Below are 15116 nucleotides of genomic sequence, written 5' to 3' on the forward strand. Positions count from 1 at the left end.
TCTAATTCACCCTTCTTAATTCTTCTAATTGTGCAATGGTGTTGCCAGTGGCCAGGAATAATTTTATCTGTATTGCAGAAAAAGCAGAAAGGCTGGAGAGGAGAATGGAACACCTTGACTTTAAATTCCCGGCTTTTGGAGTTCATGTCACAGCTCTTTGTTCCTTTCATTCAGTGTGGTGGTGCTTTACTTATTTTAAGAAGGGCTTGAGGGATACCCCTAGGAAGAGATTTACATCTGCTTTATAATATTTACTGCACTAGAATAAGCAACCAGAATGGTGCTTTTGGCACTATTTGTGTTTTCATTTCTTGTTGTCGTAATAGAGGTTTTGCATGTTTCCCATTGACTGCCAGAGAAGACGGATATCAATGACATTTCTTACGCTTCCGATTCACTATGGCATCATAGAAGCTAGAGATAGGAATACTCTATTAGGTCATCTAGTTCATCCTCCGGCCTGGAAATGATCCATCCGTATGACTGATCCTGTAACTAGAGCATCATGAAGTGGCTAGTATTGGTGAGAGTTTGATAACTGCTCTGTATAAACAGCCCAACTGTGTTAAAAACACTGACATTTTATAACAATCCAACCTAAGGCTGCAAAGTTACATTTATGGTTTAGGCATGTCTTATAATGTAGGCAGTGCACATGTCATAACATTGTACTGGATGATGCTAGGTACTGTTAGCCAGCATTACAATAGATGTACCAGCAGAGGGATCCTTATCCTTCCTTTGGGGACATTAGATTAATGCCAACAACTCCCCTCACTTACACTCCAGTTTAAAAAAATTCTAGCTTGTCCTCTTACAACTGCGTTCAGGAGACAGTTACCGTGTGTGCTCATGATACAGCTGGCAGAACGGGTGATCTGGTATCAAAGTAAACTGTGGCATGGTGGAAGCCGGATGGGTCTGTTCTTCCCTGTGCCTACCAGGCTAGATGGGACCTCCCTGCTCAAGTATAGTATCATTTAATCCTCTTTATTCCCCACGCAGGTCTCTTTGGCTTGATCTACCATTATCAGAATGATGTGCTAGCTGGGAAAAAAAAGCTAGCCAGGCTCTCTGTACAGCACACACAGGAACTGTAATCAAATTGGATCCCAGTGACTATTAGAAGATGAATAGTGGTTAAAGCAATAAATGGTAGTGTCACATTTGTTATGCTTGAGCATTTTAATTACACCAGGATGTTAGTAATAAAAACTTATGCCTAGGGTTCATAAGTCTTAAATAGATCACTTAAGGTATTTCTTCTCCTATTGCTAATAAGTCACTATAATCAAACTATACCATGAAAGAAAGCCTTGTAGACAGGTAGGCAGGTTCACCCCAAATCATCGTTAAAGGGGGTTATGCCCATTTCCTAGGAGGAGAGTTTAGCCACTAGCTCTTCCAAAAATAATTTGTTTTTTCTGTTTGATGGAGGGATTATTTTTGTAGTGGGCCTTTAAAAAAGCAAGGGTCCTATTTTCAAATTAAGTAATTATCATAGAATCATAGAATATTAGGGTTGGAAGAGACCTCAGGATGCCATCTATTCCAACCCCCTGCTCCAAGCAGGACCAACACCAACTAAATCATCTAAATTACACCGACGAATCCCATTAATTAGCTATATGCATGTGCAGTCCGGTCATTGTGTGCCCAAAGTAGGCATCTAATTGCAAGCCTAACTTTTTTAAAAATATTTGTTCCTAAAAGTGAAGTAATGCACTGCAGAAAGATTAGATTTCTTACTCTGAAAACTGTCATGCTTATACAGGGACTCAGATACCCCAGCGAGGAGCACATTCTAAATGCAAGATTCACTTGAGATGTAGATATGAGCTTGCAAGATCACCGGTATCTAGCCAACCCATCATAGATTAGGATAATCATATTTTCCCTTAAAATGCACCTTGAAAGAGTGAAGAGAGACGCAACTTCCCATAGGGACTTATAGGCAGAGTGCAGGTCTGCAGTCTGCCAGGGTTCCTAAATTCATACCTGAGCAGGAGGGCTGACAGGAGATTGGAGTGGAAGAGAATGGACAGTAAAAGGAAGTAGGAGACGGTTGGACTGTCTGTCTCTGAGGCTTGGTCTACACTACAGAGTTAGGTTGACGTAAAGCAGCTTACATCAACCTAATTACATCAGTATATACACTGCCGCCTTGCTCCCACCAATGTAAGTGCCCCACTACACCGACATATCAACTCCGCCTCCACGAGAGATGTCGGACTTATGCCGGTGTAGTTCGGGCGAGGCAGTGTCTGTGTAGACGCTGCAGGTACTTACATCGACTGTTGGATTTCTTGTCAATTTCACAGCTCCGTGCTGGAGCCGGGAGTGTCATGAACTAGGCATGGTAGTGAACCGGTAGCCAGGCTACCCAGACTGCAAGTAGCGCACTGCGGGAGCAGCATCTTTCGACCATTCAGTTTCAAATGGGGATTTGAAAAATTCTTTGGTTGACATCATATACCAGAAGTTTGGAAGAAATTCAGCCAAATGACTTTTCAAAGCCAAATGCCTGCACTGCCTTAAACTGCTGCTTCTCCCTCCACAGCAAAAGTGACACTAATTAGAGGATTTTAATTAACACCTATTTGTAAATCCTTTACGGAGTATTTAAATATTCAGCGTATTGCCATTGTTTTTGTCTAATGTGGTGCAACATCTAACGTCTGAGTCCAGCACTACAAGATAGCCTCCCTTTAGCTAAGGTTGAGACACGAGTGCTTTCCTAGGTTGTGTCTACACTTTAAATGCTGCAGCTGTGACACTGTCGCACTTCAGCGTAGACAATCCCGACAGTGATGGGAGGGGTTAATCCACCTCCCTGACAGGCAGTAGAATTGTTCTGTCGATGTAGCACTGTCTACACAGTGGGTTAGGTTAGCATAGCATCTACCTCTTAGGGGGTGTGGATTTTTCACACCTCTGAGAGATGTGGCTATGCCGATGTATGTTTTCATTGTAGACTAGCCCCTAACTAAATATCTTGAATGTACTGTTAGCAAATGAACCCCTTGTTATTTACATACTGGATATAAACTATAAAGGAACTGCTCTCTGAGGGCCAAATCTTGCTCCCACAGACTTCACTGCAAGTTTTGACACTGACATTAGCACGACCGGGACTTGGTCCACATTCAAGGCTAAGCTAAAGAAGACAGCTTGCACCGGCAAAAATGCTTGTGCTGGCACACAGCAGATACCCGCACACACAAATCTAAGAGTGTACAAGCAAAGGTGCGTGCACAAGCATTTTTTGCCTGCAGACTTCCACGCTTTCAAAATATTTCCTTCAGTGTTTGTTCTACACTTTCCACCTAGAAACATTCCAGTTAAAGGGACACTGTTGAGATAAATTTCAGAGTAGCAGCCGTGTTAGTCTGTATCCGCAAAAAGAAGAACAGGAGTACTTGTGGCACCTTAGAGACTAACAGATTTATTAGAGCATAAGCTTTCGTGGACTACAGCCCACTTCTTCTTATATGCATCCGAAGAAGTGGGCTGTAGTCCACAAAAGCTTATGCTCTAATAAATCTGTTAGTCTCTAAGGTGCCACAAGTACTCCTGTTCTTCTTCTTGTTGAGATAAAGATCATCTATTTTAAAAGATTTACTTACCTGCATCACTTACGCTTGCCTAATTAAAACAGAATGGGTCGTAAACATCTCATTGTTTGTTGGATTTCTGCTTTGCACTCGGATGCGAAGGTGAAGCAGTAGTTCATGTCACGGTGACTTCTTTGCATAATCTAACATGAGGGATTCAGGAGGACTTTCTCTGGTGACTGTTTGGTCTTGTGGTTAATGCATAGGAACAAGCTCTGCCACAGATTTTCTATGTGACCTCGGGCAAGTCATGACACCTCCTTTTCTCCATGTGCAAAAGGCTCACACTTCCTTATTTCACCAGGAGATTATGAGGATTCATTTCTTTGTATTTGCAAAGAGCTTGGAGATCTTTATGTGAAAGGTGCTATATACATGCAAAGTACAGTATTCTAACTCAGTATTCTTGGGTGTAGGTTCACAAAACTAGAGAGCCCTTGGGGGGGGGGGGTTTGAGGGTGGAAGGGAGGTAGATATAAAACTTTTTGTGTATGTGACCTAAAGTAAGCTGATCGCCTTCTAATCTTTTAATTCAATTCCCCTCCCCTACAAATCGGACCTCCTCAATATTTTTCATGTGAAATTTTAAAATAGACAAACATACCCAATACTCGAATTTGCATAACTGCTCCATGTAAACCAAAGAACATCCAGAGGGGCTGGGAACAGTCCACGCAGACCTGCATGCCGGCGCTGGCACCATTATGACTCAAATGCAGTTCGCCTTCTGAATTCACCATGAACCCCAAGATGTCTCCACTCTGAAGGGGCACCAAGACTCTACACACTGCCCAGAATTCCTTCCTGTCAACCAACGACTCTGGGTTATAAGGAAGGTCACTGGGCCTCAGAGTACTAGGGTCACAAGAGGTAACTCCGTATGACAGTGTGCCGGAGCGGGAGGCATTTGATTTGTTAATTTTGACAAAAATGGTTTCATTGATTCTAAGGGGTCTGCTGGTGAAAACCAAAGTCCTCTCTTCCCGGGCATGTTCCAGCCGGGCCACAGTTTGGTCGTCCAGGATTTTGACATGGGCTCCCCTGAGCTGGTGGAAGCGGAGGTCACTTTCGAGCTGGGATGGGAAGAGATGGGAATGCTGAGAATTGAGGGAATTCTGAGGGATGGGACACATGGTGGCCAGCACATGGAAGTTCTCTTCCTGGAGGTTGAGGTCGCAGAGGCTCACGGAGAGCCGGGTGTCCTCTGTCTCCCTGCGCAGCAAGGGCCGGCGAATTGCAGTGAAAGATCTCGGACGCAGGCAGTCGGGAGGAATAATTTCACTGTCTGTGAAACCAAACGAGAGAGAGAAGGATCACTCAAGAAATAATCAAAATATCCAGGATTTTAGGACTCACTGTTGGTTTGATTGATAAGTTGAAGGGAAAAGCAGAGAGCTTCTGCCTCGAATACGTTTTCCTTTAAAAAAAAAAAGAGCATAAAATAAAATATTTTTGCAGTTGTGTGCTAGTCCTGTGCTTTCCCCATAGCACCAGCCACCATAATCACTATATAACTCAATGCAGGTAGACTCAAATCAATAGAAAAAACTGACAGAGAGGAACTTCTTGGGGAGGGGAAGCAGAGATACATCATGAATGTATTGATCAAATAGCTATAAAGGCTGAGCTGTAACGCCTTGTCCATGTCTATAATCACGTCTCACAAGGGCCATGAAATGAGTAACTAAGTAGATATTTGGATTTTAAAACAAAATGCTAGTCTTGTAAATTTCAGTCCTATTTGTTATTTGCTACCACTTGAAATGTAATTCATATTTCTAGCGATAATTAATCGCCAGCCTACCCGTGTTTGCAGAAAGACAGCACAGAAGCGGATAATATCACAGCTTAGGAATTTTCTATAAATACAGCACAGTCACTCATTATCTCCAGAACAAATAATTAAAAATCAAACCAGCAGATAAACAACAAAGACGCATATGCCATTCAAATGCAACAGAGAAAAAATCATTACACATTATCCTTTCTGTTACGTCTCACTTGATGCTTCAAAAGCTGATCATCAATTTAATTCCTCTGCTAAACAATGTAGCCAGTTGGTTTTAATACTTAAATTACTTCTGTTTGGCACAATCTGAACCATGTTGCTACCTGTCAATGGTAAAGAGCAATACATGGAGGAAAAATGTTGAATCAACATAGTTTACAAACCTAAGCCCTGATCCTGCCACCCAGGCTTAACTTTATGAACTATGAGTAACTCTTTCAGGAACTATTCCGTGTGGGTAAAGTTAAGCAGGTGTCTAAATCTGTGCAGGATGGAGGCCTTATTATACCGGTTGTGGGCCAGACCTGGGAACCTTTCTCCACTTCAATTGGAGCTTTGCCTGAGTAGGGATTAAAGAGCAGATTGCGGCTATAAACCAAGGTCCAAATTACGTGGGCTTAGGATGCTCCACTCTGAGAGAAAAGCCGCTGAAGGATTTTTTGTTGACTCAGCTAGAATTCCTCCTTGGGCTCTGCAAGAGCACACACAGGGAGCAGCTCCATCACCATCTGAAAGGGTGCAGCATGAACCCCTGTATTCCCCATGCATGGCCATGGACCTCTCATCACAACCCCTTCGAGAAGGCGATCATCACCAGCAGCATTAGCTTGGAATAGTGCCTGCACTCCTCGGTCCAACAGGGACAACTCACTGTGCGGGGGAGCAGGTGGGAGGCAAAGGAAGGCTCCATGTACCCATCCTCCAACGCTGCACACTCACACATGGCTTCTGGCCCCAAGCAAGGGCCTCAAGATTTAGCCCCAAAATAGCCCAGCACTGACATGCAAGGGTGAAACAGAGCAACTGCAAAGCAAAATGCAACAACCCCAGACTCTAATTTAGGACAGGAAGCAAACCTGGTACTAGGTGAAGTCAGAGAAAGAACGTAGGTGAGGAGACAGCAATGAACATTTGATCAGTCAGCACCTCAGAGTTAACACTCTCTTAAGAACATAAGAATGGCCATACTGGGTCAGACCAAAGGTCCATCTAGCCCAGTATCCTGTCTTCCGACAGTGACCAGTGCCGGGTGCCCCAGAGGGAATGAACAGAACAGGTAATCGTCAAATGATCCATCCTGTCACCCATTCTCAGCTACTGGCAAACAGAGGCTAGGGACACCATCCCTGCCCATCCTGGCTAACAGCCATTGATGGACCTATCCTCCATGAATTTATCTAGTTCTTTTTTGAACCCTATTATAGTCTTGGCCTTCACAACACCCTCTGGCAAAGAGTTCCACAGATTGACTGTGCTTGCTAAATTTCTCCCTCAGATTATTTATTTTACGACAGCACATGGCCAGGGTCTCGAGTCCTCTGGAAGATGGCACCCCTGTTAGGATGGCTCCCCCTAGCACCTCTCCAGAATACTGGTTCAGTACTGACTCACCAAGGAGAAACACCATCTCTATTGAATCACTGAGAGCACATCTTGCAACATAGCGGCTCTCACCAATGATCTCTTATACCATTTCAACCCCGCTTATTTTGGAAGATCTAACAAGATCACCCCCAGAGGTTGCTGGGGTGCAGTATAACCTCTTTGGTTTGCTTAAGATGAATTGCTCCAGTCTCCTCTTTAATAATCTGCAATTTCCAGAGAATGTTGGAATATTCAAAATTAAAAAAGGACTGTCTGTTTGTATCACGTAATTGATCCTCCTCATCCTAGGAACAACTCCGAGCCCCAACAGTTAATGCAGGAAAAGAAGCAGAACAGGAACTGGTGTTACCCTGGATAATTTAGATCACAATTGCACTAATGCTTTCTATTATATTGGTTAGTGTTTATGTCATCACTGCCCCTGCTGGATAGAATCAGACTTCTGTCCCTCTTCCAGGCTGGAAACCCACAAAGGAGAAAAAATGAATACTGGCAGCTGACGCAGATTCTTCTGTGTAGGTGAACTGGTAGAGACCTTTGTGCATAGAAACAGAAGGTCCTTTAAATTTCATTCCCCTTAACCACATATGTGCAGCCTACTGATGTGTGGGTAGCTTGCAGTCAAGGTTTCAAAAAGCTGATTTTCCACAAGGATGCTTCACATTTCCCTTCAGCTGCTGGACAAAAAAATTGAATGGAAGTTTAGGGAGAAAGACTGTCTTGTGGCTGAGACACTGGACAGAGCTACATTCTATTCTGAACTGGTACTAACTTGTTTTTCGGCAAGCAATTCAACCTCGCAGTGGCTGGTTTTCCCCCTATAATGTGGCCCATCCATATAATGGCAATCACATTTCTCAACCCCACAGGGTGGCTTGTGAGGATCAATTGTAAAGATTGTTGGCCGAAAGGTTTATAGGAGAACAGAGTATTATTAATGTATAGAAGGAATTTGTGAACATCTAGAAGGGTGGATCTTTTAGGGTTGCCAGCCTGATCCTACTGATCTGATTTTTCATCAATCGAAAATGATGCAGCAGAATTGTAAAATCCCATCACGAGGAAATTAAAATATTAAGATTCATCCTGCATGAACGTAAGTCGTGTGTTGACATGAAGCATGGAACACCACTGATGCAGAATGATTCATGAGCTGTGGAGTTATGAACGAATAATTCCATCTGATCATTATGGTGAAATCTCAAACAAAAAAGAGGACATTGAGTGGTCGGTTGTCAGCAGAATCCCACACAGGCATTGTTTTCTTGCTTTAGTGCAGCTCCATTTCTCACTTTGGTAGTATAGAACAAGCTGCTAATAAGACACTGGTCCATGATCCAGCCTTGTTTCTCTGCTACAGCCAATCTCCAGCGTGAATGTTAAGAACATTTAAGACAGACCGTTTATTAGTTTCAAATGTATGTGTCTGTGTGTGTGTAGTGTGAGTGTGAGAATAAAATTGCACAATAGTCCACATGGTGAAATTCTGGAATGTGAGGTAGAGACACTGCTAGTTTTCACCTCTGTATATTGCCCCGATCAGTATGAAATTTCTCATTTCTGACAATGTCTTACTCTCACCCCACATATCAGAGTGGTAGCCGCGTTAGTCTGTATCCACAACAACGAGGAGTCCAGTGGCACCTTAAAGACTAACAGATTTATTTGGGCATAAGCTTTCATGGGTAAAAAACCCACTTCTTCAGATCCCCAAAGGACCCCAAAGAGTTTGGTCAACTGTGCAACATTATTTAAGAATCCTTGGGTTTTACTATGCTATTGATGTCAGTGTAAGGTTTGCCTGAGCAAGGACTGAGGTGACAAAATGAGCAAGGAATTCAGGGTTTGACCCCTACACTGAATTATGATGATGGATTTCTCAGTGACGTCTCTAACAGATATCACTGTTGTTGTATAGTAGGAAGTGACTGCAGTGTTCTACATGGAAAGGATTTTCCACTATGTGCTCTTTTTTTCCTGGGAGAGAATCTGGGGCATTCTAGGTGTGGTTTTTTTACAAAATTTGAGGGCCATACAAATCCCTTTTTCTCTTTCCTAGAGGATAAGGGTAAATTATCTGACTGATAAAGGGGCGGGGGATATGGGCGAGAAAAAGTTTTTAAGAGTATTTTCACTTCTCTGCTGCAAGTTTTTCCTCTTTCGGGGTTTCAGAGACTACAGCCTCACATAAAACGCCAACTGTTTAGCATGTGATACCCTCCCTAGGCAAGGGGCTTCAAAGGATTCCAGCTTCCAATGCAGATGGTTTGGAAGAAAAATCCTCAGGGTTCTGGGTAGTCCCTAGCTTAATTTAATAAAGCTTCAAACCAAGGAGTTGGCTTGAAGTGGAGGGGTTATCAGAATCCTCGTTCCAGGCTCTGCACCGCCTACATCTCTGCCTTGGTTTCTGTCTGCATCTCCTCCTCTTCCTCACTCTGCCAGCTCCTGATTTTTCATGCTGTCTGCTGTGGCTTGAAAGAGGCTCCCTGGTCAACCATGAACCCCTCCGTCAAGTCCCCCCTAAGAAAGCTCTTCTTTGAGCCAGCTTTCCACCACTACTCATCCCTTCATCTACCACCAAACATCCCTCTTCAAAGCGATAGGGGGAACGTGGTAGCTCAGCTACTCTGCATGCTGACTGCTGGCAAATGTTGACTTCTTAAAGACACCTCCTGCATACGTATATACAGATGCATGCACATACAACCATGGAGAGAATTATAATCTACAGCACTAACTAACCACCCTACAGCTACAAGACCCAAAAGGCACATATTATTGTCAGCATTTATAACATAGTGACTTTGTTATATCCATTCACCCTCTCCATTGTTGATACGTTGTCTATTGTCAACCAAAGAGCTTGATCCTCCAAGGTGAGGGGCACCTGCAGCTCCCACTGACTTCCTGCAACAACCAGGAACCAACCCACAACTCACAGCATCAACTGTTTCATCTGCAAGCTTTTGGGCACAGGGACCTTCTTCTTTTGACTAGTCTGCAAAGCACTGTGCGCACGTATGGTGCTAGAAATAATACATGATCCCCGTACATGACCTGCCAATGTGTATTAATGATGTGTAATGATCTAAAGAGGGTCTAATGTGAACAAAGGAAATTCAAATATTAGGACTGGAACAAAATGGTCTCTAAGACATTGGGAATCAGACTCATGGCCTTTGGTAAAAGAATACATTGCATCATAAAATGAAACTGCTTAATAGGAAACAGGAGTGTAGAGACTGCAAGGTAACAAGGAGAAAATTCATTGTATCTGTACACCACTCATGATTTTCTGTTGATGAAGTACAAGGGATCAACTCTGAACTTACTTGAATCAGTGTGATCCACTGAAGGAAACAGAAGTAAAAAAAAAAAAAAGGGTGTGTGTGTCAAAAATTCCTTCTTGCACGTCTCTTCGTTCTTTCTGTTCTTCTTGCTCTCCCTCCTCCCACCAACTTCATTTCTTCTCCTCCCCTCCCCCTTTGCATTCATTTGGTAATTTTGTCTTACTAATATTTTCACTCAACATTATATCTCCTTGTGAAGTTTTTGCAACTAAAACCCTGAAAACTGCAGAACCCCCAAAATGCTCACTGACGTCAACGGGAATTGCAAGTCCTGAGTCTGACATCTATTGGCTGAAATGTCATATAACTTTTCAAAATCAGCCTCCGCAAAAGGGGTTTTACAATTCTACTTGTGCCATTATATGGGACTCCACTCATAAGCAAGAAAATGGACCAGAGCTCCTTCTCAAACTCTCAGGGAGGAGCCCTCGGGGAAGAAGGGCATGATTCCAACACTTACAATGGGACACTCCCTCCTCCAAGGTCTTTAACAGGAGTTGTGCGGCTAAGAGGCCGTTTGGCACCGCATTGAAAATTTAGGGGGAAGTGTCTGAAATATAAAGCAGATGTGCCAGGCTGTAAAACAACATGGCCGTTAGAGATGGGCCTAAGTGGTTTGGCAAAAAGCAACCCATCTTTTGGATGAGAAGTAAAACTGTGTAACAGGCCACTTTGCAGTCAATCAAGATCCAACATCCCTCATAAGAGTAGGAGGGTAAGCCCAGCTTTCTCACTAAAAGTCCCAACTAAGACCTGTGCCTTTGCTAAACTCTCCTTGCAGTTGTTCAGTGATATTCTTTGCTTCCCATCCTAAATTAGTTGTGTAGTGCAGCGTAGTTGTGTAGTGCACAGTATTATACACTTGTCCCTTTTCAGCCCAGCAGTGGCTGCATTTCAGTGGTAGGTGGAATGATTGCTGTGCATAGTATATAACTCAATTTGTAAAGTACTTTGAGGGGACCGAGGATGGAAGATGCTGTATATATGCAAATTCATTATATCTAGAGCTGGGCAAAATTTTTCAGATGAAACTTTCGTTTTGCCAAAAGATGCATAGTTGGGTTGACCGAAACGTTTTGCAGATTTGTGTTCAATTTGCCAAATTGTTTCAGGCCAAAAAAAAAAAAAATTGAAAAAGTCAAAAATTTTAATTTTAATGTTTTCTAAATGAAGTGTTTTGATTTTATTTTAAATTATTTTTGTTTTGAGTTTTACTTTTTTTTTTAAAGGTAAATACCGTTGAAAAATAAATGTTTTTGTTTTACCCGAAACAAACAATTTTGTCGGCTTTTTCATTTGCCCAAAGTCAGGATCTAGGTTCAGATTTTCCCAGAGTTACAGGATGTTTGGTTCAGGCCCATCTCTAGTTTTGTGATATGTTTCTTAGAATAATAAATAATGGAGATATCCCATCTCCTGGAACTGGAAGGGACCTTGAAAGGTCATTGAGTCCAGCCCCCTACCTTCACTAGCAGGACCAAGTTCTGATTTTGCCCCAGATGCCCAAGAGGCCCCCTCAAGGATTGAACTCACAACCCTGGGTTTAGCAGGCCAATGCTCAAACCACTGAGCTATCCCTCCCCCTTTTTATTCTACTTGGGAAACCAAGAAAATGGAAAAACAAACTCACCCCCATTGAAAATAAACCCAAGTGGAAAATTCAAGAGGCAAACAAAAGAGAAATGAAAGGAAGGGGAGATGGAGACATTCCTTGTAGTAGTTAAGAGACAAAGCCAAGCTCACAAAGAATGGTAGGAGTGCTTTTACTTTTTGGCAATGTACCAAAATAGACACATTTTCTAAAAAAATTAACTTATTTGCTGTCAGAAAACTTGTATTCTTCATGGGAGGTCTGAGGAGCAGACAACTGCCTTTCTGCGCTATCATCGTGACCCTGTGGAAACCTAGAGTCACAAAATGCACAGGATCAGTCTGTGATGCTTTGCCTAGTTTTGTTTTATTTTTTCTGATACCTTTAAATCTTGAAGTTATAAGTCCTGGGGGCACTCCACTCTGTTTACTTCTCATAAACATTCAGGCGCCGGAATGCATCTTCCCAATTCATACAAAGAAGCCACTTTGGGAGCCTTATTGTAGAGGTGGGAGGCAATTGGATAAAATCCCACACAGGAATGACTCATACTTAAAACTTTCTCTGCTATATACAGAGAAACTCAACTCATCTCAATACATTTCCCCTTAAGAACAGACTGAAAAGTCAAACTACCTGACTAATTTCTGACCCACCATTCCTTCCTACTGCACCAGACAAAAGAGACACAAAACCCAAAGTCTTTAGTTACATAAAGATCTAGTTAGAGTCATATCGTTTATGACTTTATTTTAAAAGTCTTAATATGCCATTTTAAATAAAGCATGCCCTTTCTATCTTCCCTACGGGAATACACAACAGATTACAGTCAATGGACAAATTCCTTCTTGATGTAGCTCCATCAGCTTTAAATGTAAGATCATTTTCCTTGTCTTCAAGAGCAGGTACAATTTAGCTCCTGCCCCAGTAGTATCAGAGCTCGGGGGCTCACTGGTAGGGACTATACACTCACATCATAAGATACAATCCCTGCCCCAAAGAGCCTACCACCTAAATAGCAAGGATTAATCGAGGTGAGAGACCTGCGTGACCATTACAGACTCAGACGTGCCAACTCTCATGAACTGATCGCAAGAGTCACGATTTCTAAGCCTCACTCAGAAATCGTGTCAGCCAACCTGAGCGCAGCAGGGGCTCCTGCTGTCAGCAACCCTGGGGCGGCTGGGCCAGGCTCTCGCTGTCTGCCCTGGGGTGGCTGGACTACCGCTGTCAGCCCCAGGCACCGGCCGGGCTCTCATTGTCAGCCTGGGAAGTGGGAGAGAGGACCCCACTGCAGCCCCTCCCAGGCCTGGGAAGGATGAAGACCCCTAAAGAGAAGAGGTGAGGCTGGGGGCTGTAGGGGGGTGCTAATCATCCATTCATTTTTTTCCATGGGTGCTTAGAATAAAAAACTGCAAACTAACATCACAAACACAACACATGCCTCACTTCACCACTCAGCACCCTGCTTCTGCTGCTCGCCTACCCCCATCTATGTGTTGCCTCTTTAGAACGCAAGCTTTTCAAGGTGGGAGCCCTTTATCATTTTAGTCTGCATGCCAGCTCGCATACTTGTGGCAATATATAAATGAATAGTAGGGATAATTAACGATGACATCAGCCCAATGAGTCACACAGCAGGTTAAGACTGTCACCAAACAGACTATTCTGTGGGTTCTGATTTGCATTTGATCTTTGGAGAGATGTGGTTTCTGGGCGCCCATTGTCACCTTGCAGTGCGTCATGTTCTGCCCTTTAGGGGGCTCCAAAGGCCAAAAGCCGGAGCAATTATTCATTCATGCACTTCATACTCGTAAATCGTGGTGATACCAAGTTGACATCATTGTGTACTTAGTGGAGGGTAAACACATTTGCAAAGTGCTTTTATGGGGTTCATGCACAAGTTACTAGTTACATTTGGATTTTATATCCTATTCATTTCAATCTGGAAGCCAAAGTAACTCACGGGAGGCTATTTCATGCTATGAGGAACTGTTACAGACACACCATTGGCTGGCCCTGAATTAGCAGATAGGACATAGGATCTGGAAGTTTCAGACATACAGTAGAACCTCAGAGTTACAAACACCTCTGAAATGTTCGTAATTCTGAACAAAACATTACAGTTGTTTTTTCAAAAGTTTACAACTGAACATTGACTTCATACAGCTTTGAAACTTTACTATGCAGAAGAAAAATGCTGTTTTTAACCACCTTAATTTAAATGAAACAAGCACAGAAACAGTTTCCTTGCCATATCACATTTTTTTTAAAACTTTCCCTTTATTTCTTTACGGTAGTAGTTTACGTTTAACTGTGCTGTATTTGCTTTTTTTCCCCTGTGTCTCTGCTGCTGTCTGATTGCGTACTTCTGGTTCCAAATGAGGTTTGTGGTCAGGGGTGAAAGTAAGATAAATTACTTACTGGTACGGGGGCCCCCAGAAGGGGTGGTTCTTTGGGTCAGCCTCCCTCAGCCAGCCCTTCCACATTGCCTGGCCCATGCTGCCTGGAGCTCCGGTGGCGACTTAAAGGGCCTGGGGCTCCAACTGCTGCCTCAGTAGCTGCGACAGTGGCTGGAAGCCCCAGGCCCTTTTAAATCACCAGGCCCCAGGGCAGCTGCCCCCATCAGCAGCCCTGGGGGTGGGGAGGTAAAAGGGGCTGCAACAGCAGCACTTTAACGTCGGCTGCGTACGGGCCGGTACTGTTGGCCACTTCTTACTTGTATGCCGTACCGACCCGCTTTCACCTCTGTCTGTGGTTGACCGGTCAGTTTGTCACTCTGGTATTCGTAACTCTGAGGTTCTACAGTATTTCAAAGAAGGCTGTAAGTTCTGTAAGTAGCGTCCCAGGCAGATGTCTGCTCTGTCGCGAATTACACATATTTCATGACAGATAGTCGTATTCGTCAAGCGAACGACAGATGTGTGAGTCAAATGACTGAATCAGTTCCCCTTCGGACCAACAAGGACCAAATTAGCATTTTAGAGAGACTCACTATGTCTCTCCAATACTCTCTCAAGTATCAAAGAGAACTTCTACTGTAATCGAGCAGTCAGAAGTCAAAGTTCAAGCCAAGGGTTGGAGAAAGAGCACAAAGGGAGAGGAGAAGCAGTTTCACTGCAGGCGATGCGGCTGGATTGTCAGAAAGAATCATTTAGATTGTGACA

General features: G+C 43.3%; 1 protein-coding gene across 3 annotated transcripts in view; it reads right to left on the reverse strand.

Moving 5' to 3' along the window:
- NEURL1 (neuralized E3 ubiquitin protein ligase 1) overlaps positions 1 to 15116 on the reverse strand; it is a 316430-nt gene that overhangs the window by 18665 nt on the left and 282649 nt on the right. For all 3 annotated transcript variants that reach the window (XM_054033381.1, XM_054033382.1, XM_054033383.1), the window contains exon 4: positions 4219 to 4899. In XM_054033381.1, the coding sequence (XP_053889356.1) occupies positions 4219 to 4899 (681 nt within the window). The remainder of the gene's footprint in view (positions 1 to 4218; positions 4900 to 15116) is intronic.

Source organism: Malaclemys terrapin, chromosome 7 (genome assembly GCF_027887155.1).
Source record: "Malaclemys terrapin pileata isolate rMalTer1 chromosome 7, rMalTer1.hap1, whole genome shotgun sequence".
In the NCBI taxonomy this organism is placed as follows: Eukaryota; Metazoa; Chordata; order Testudines; family Emydidae; genus Malaclemys; species Malaclemys terrapin.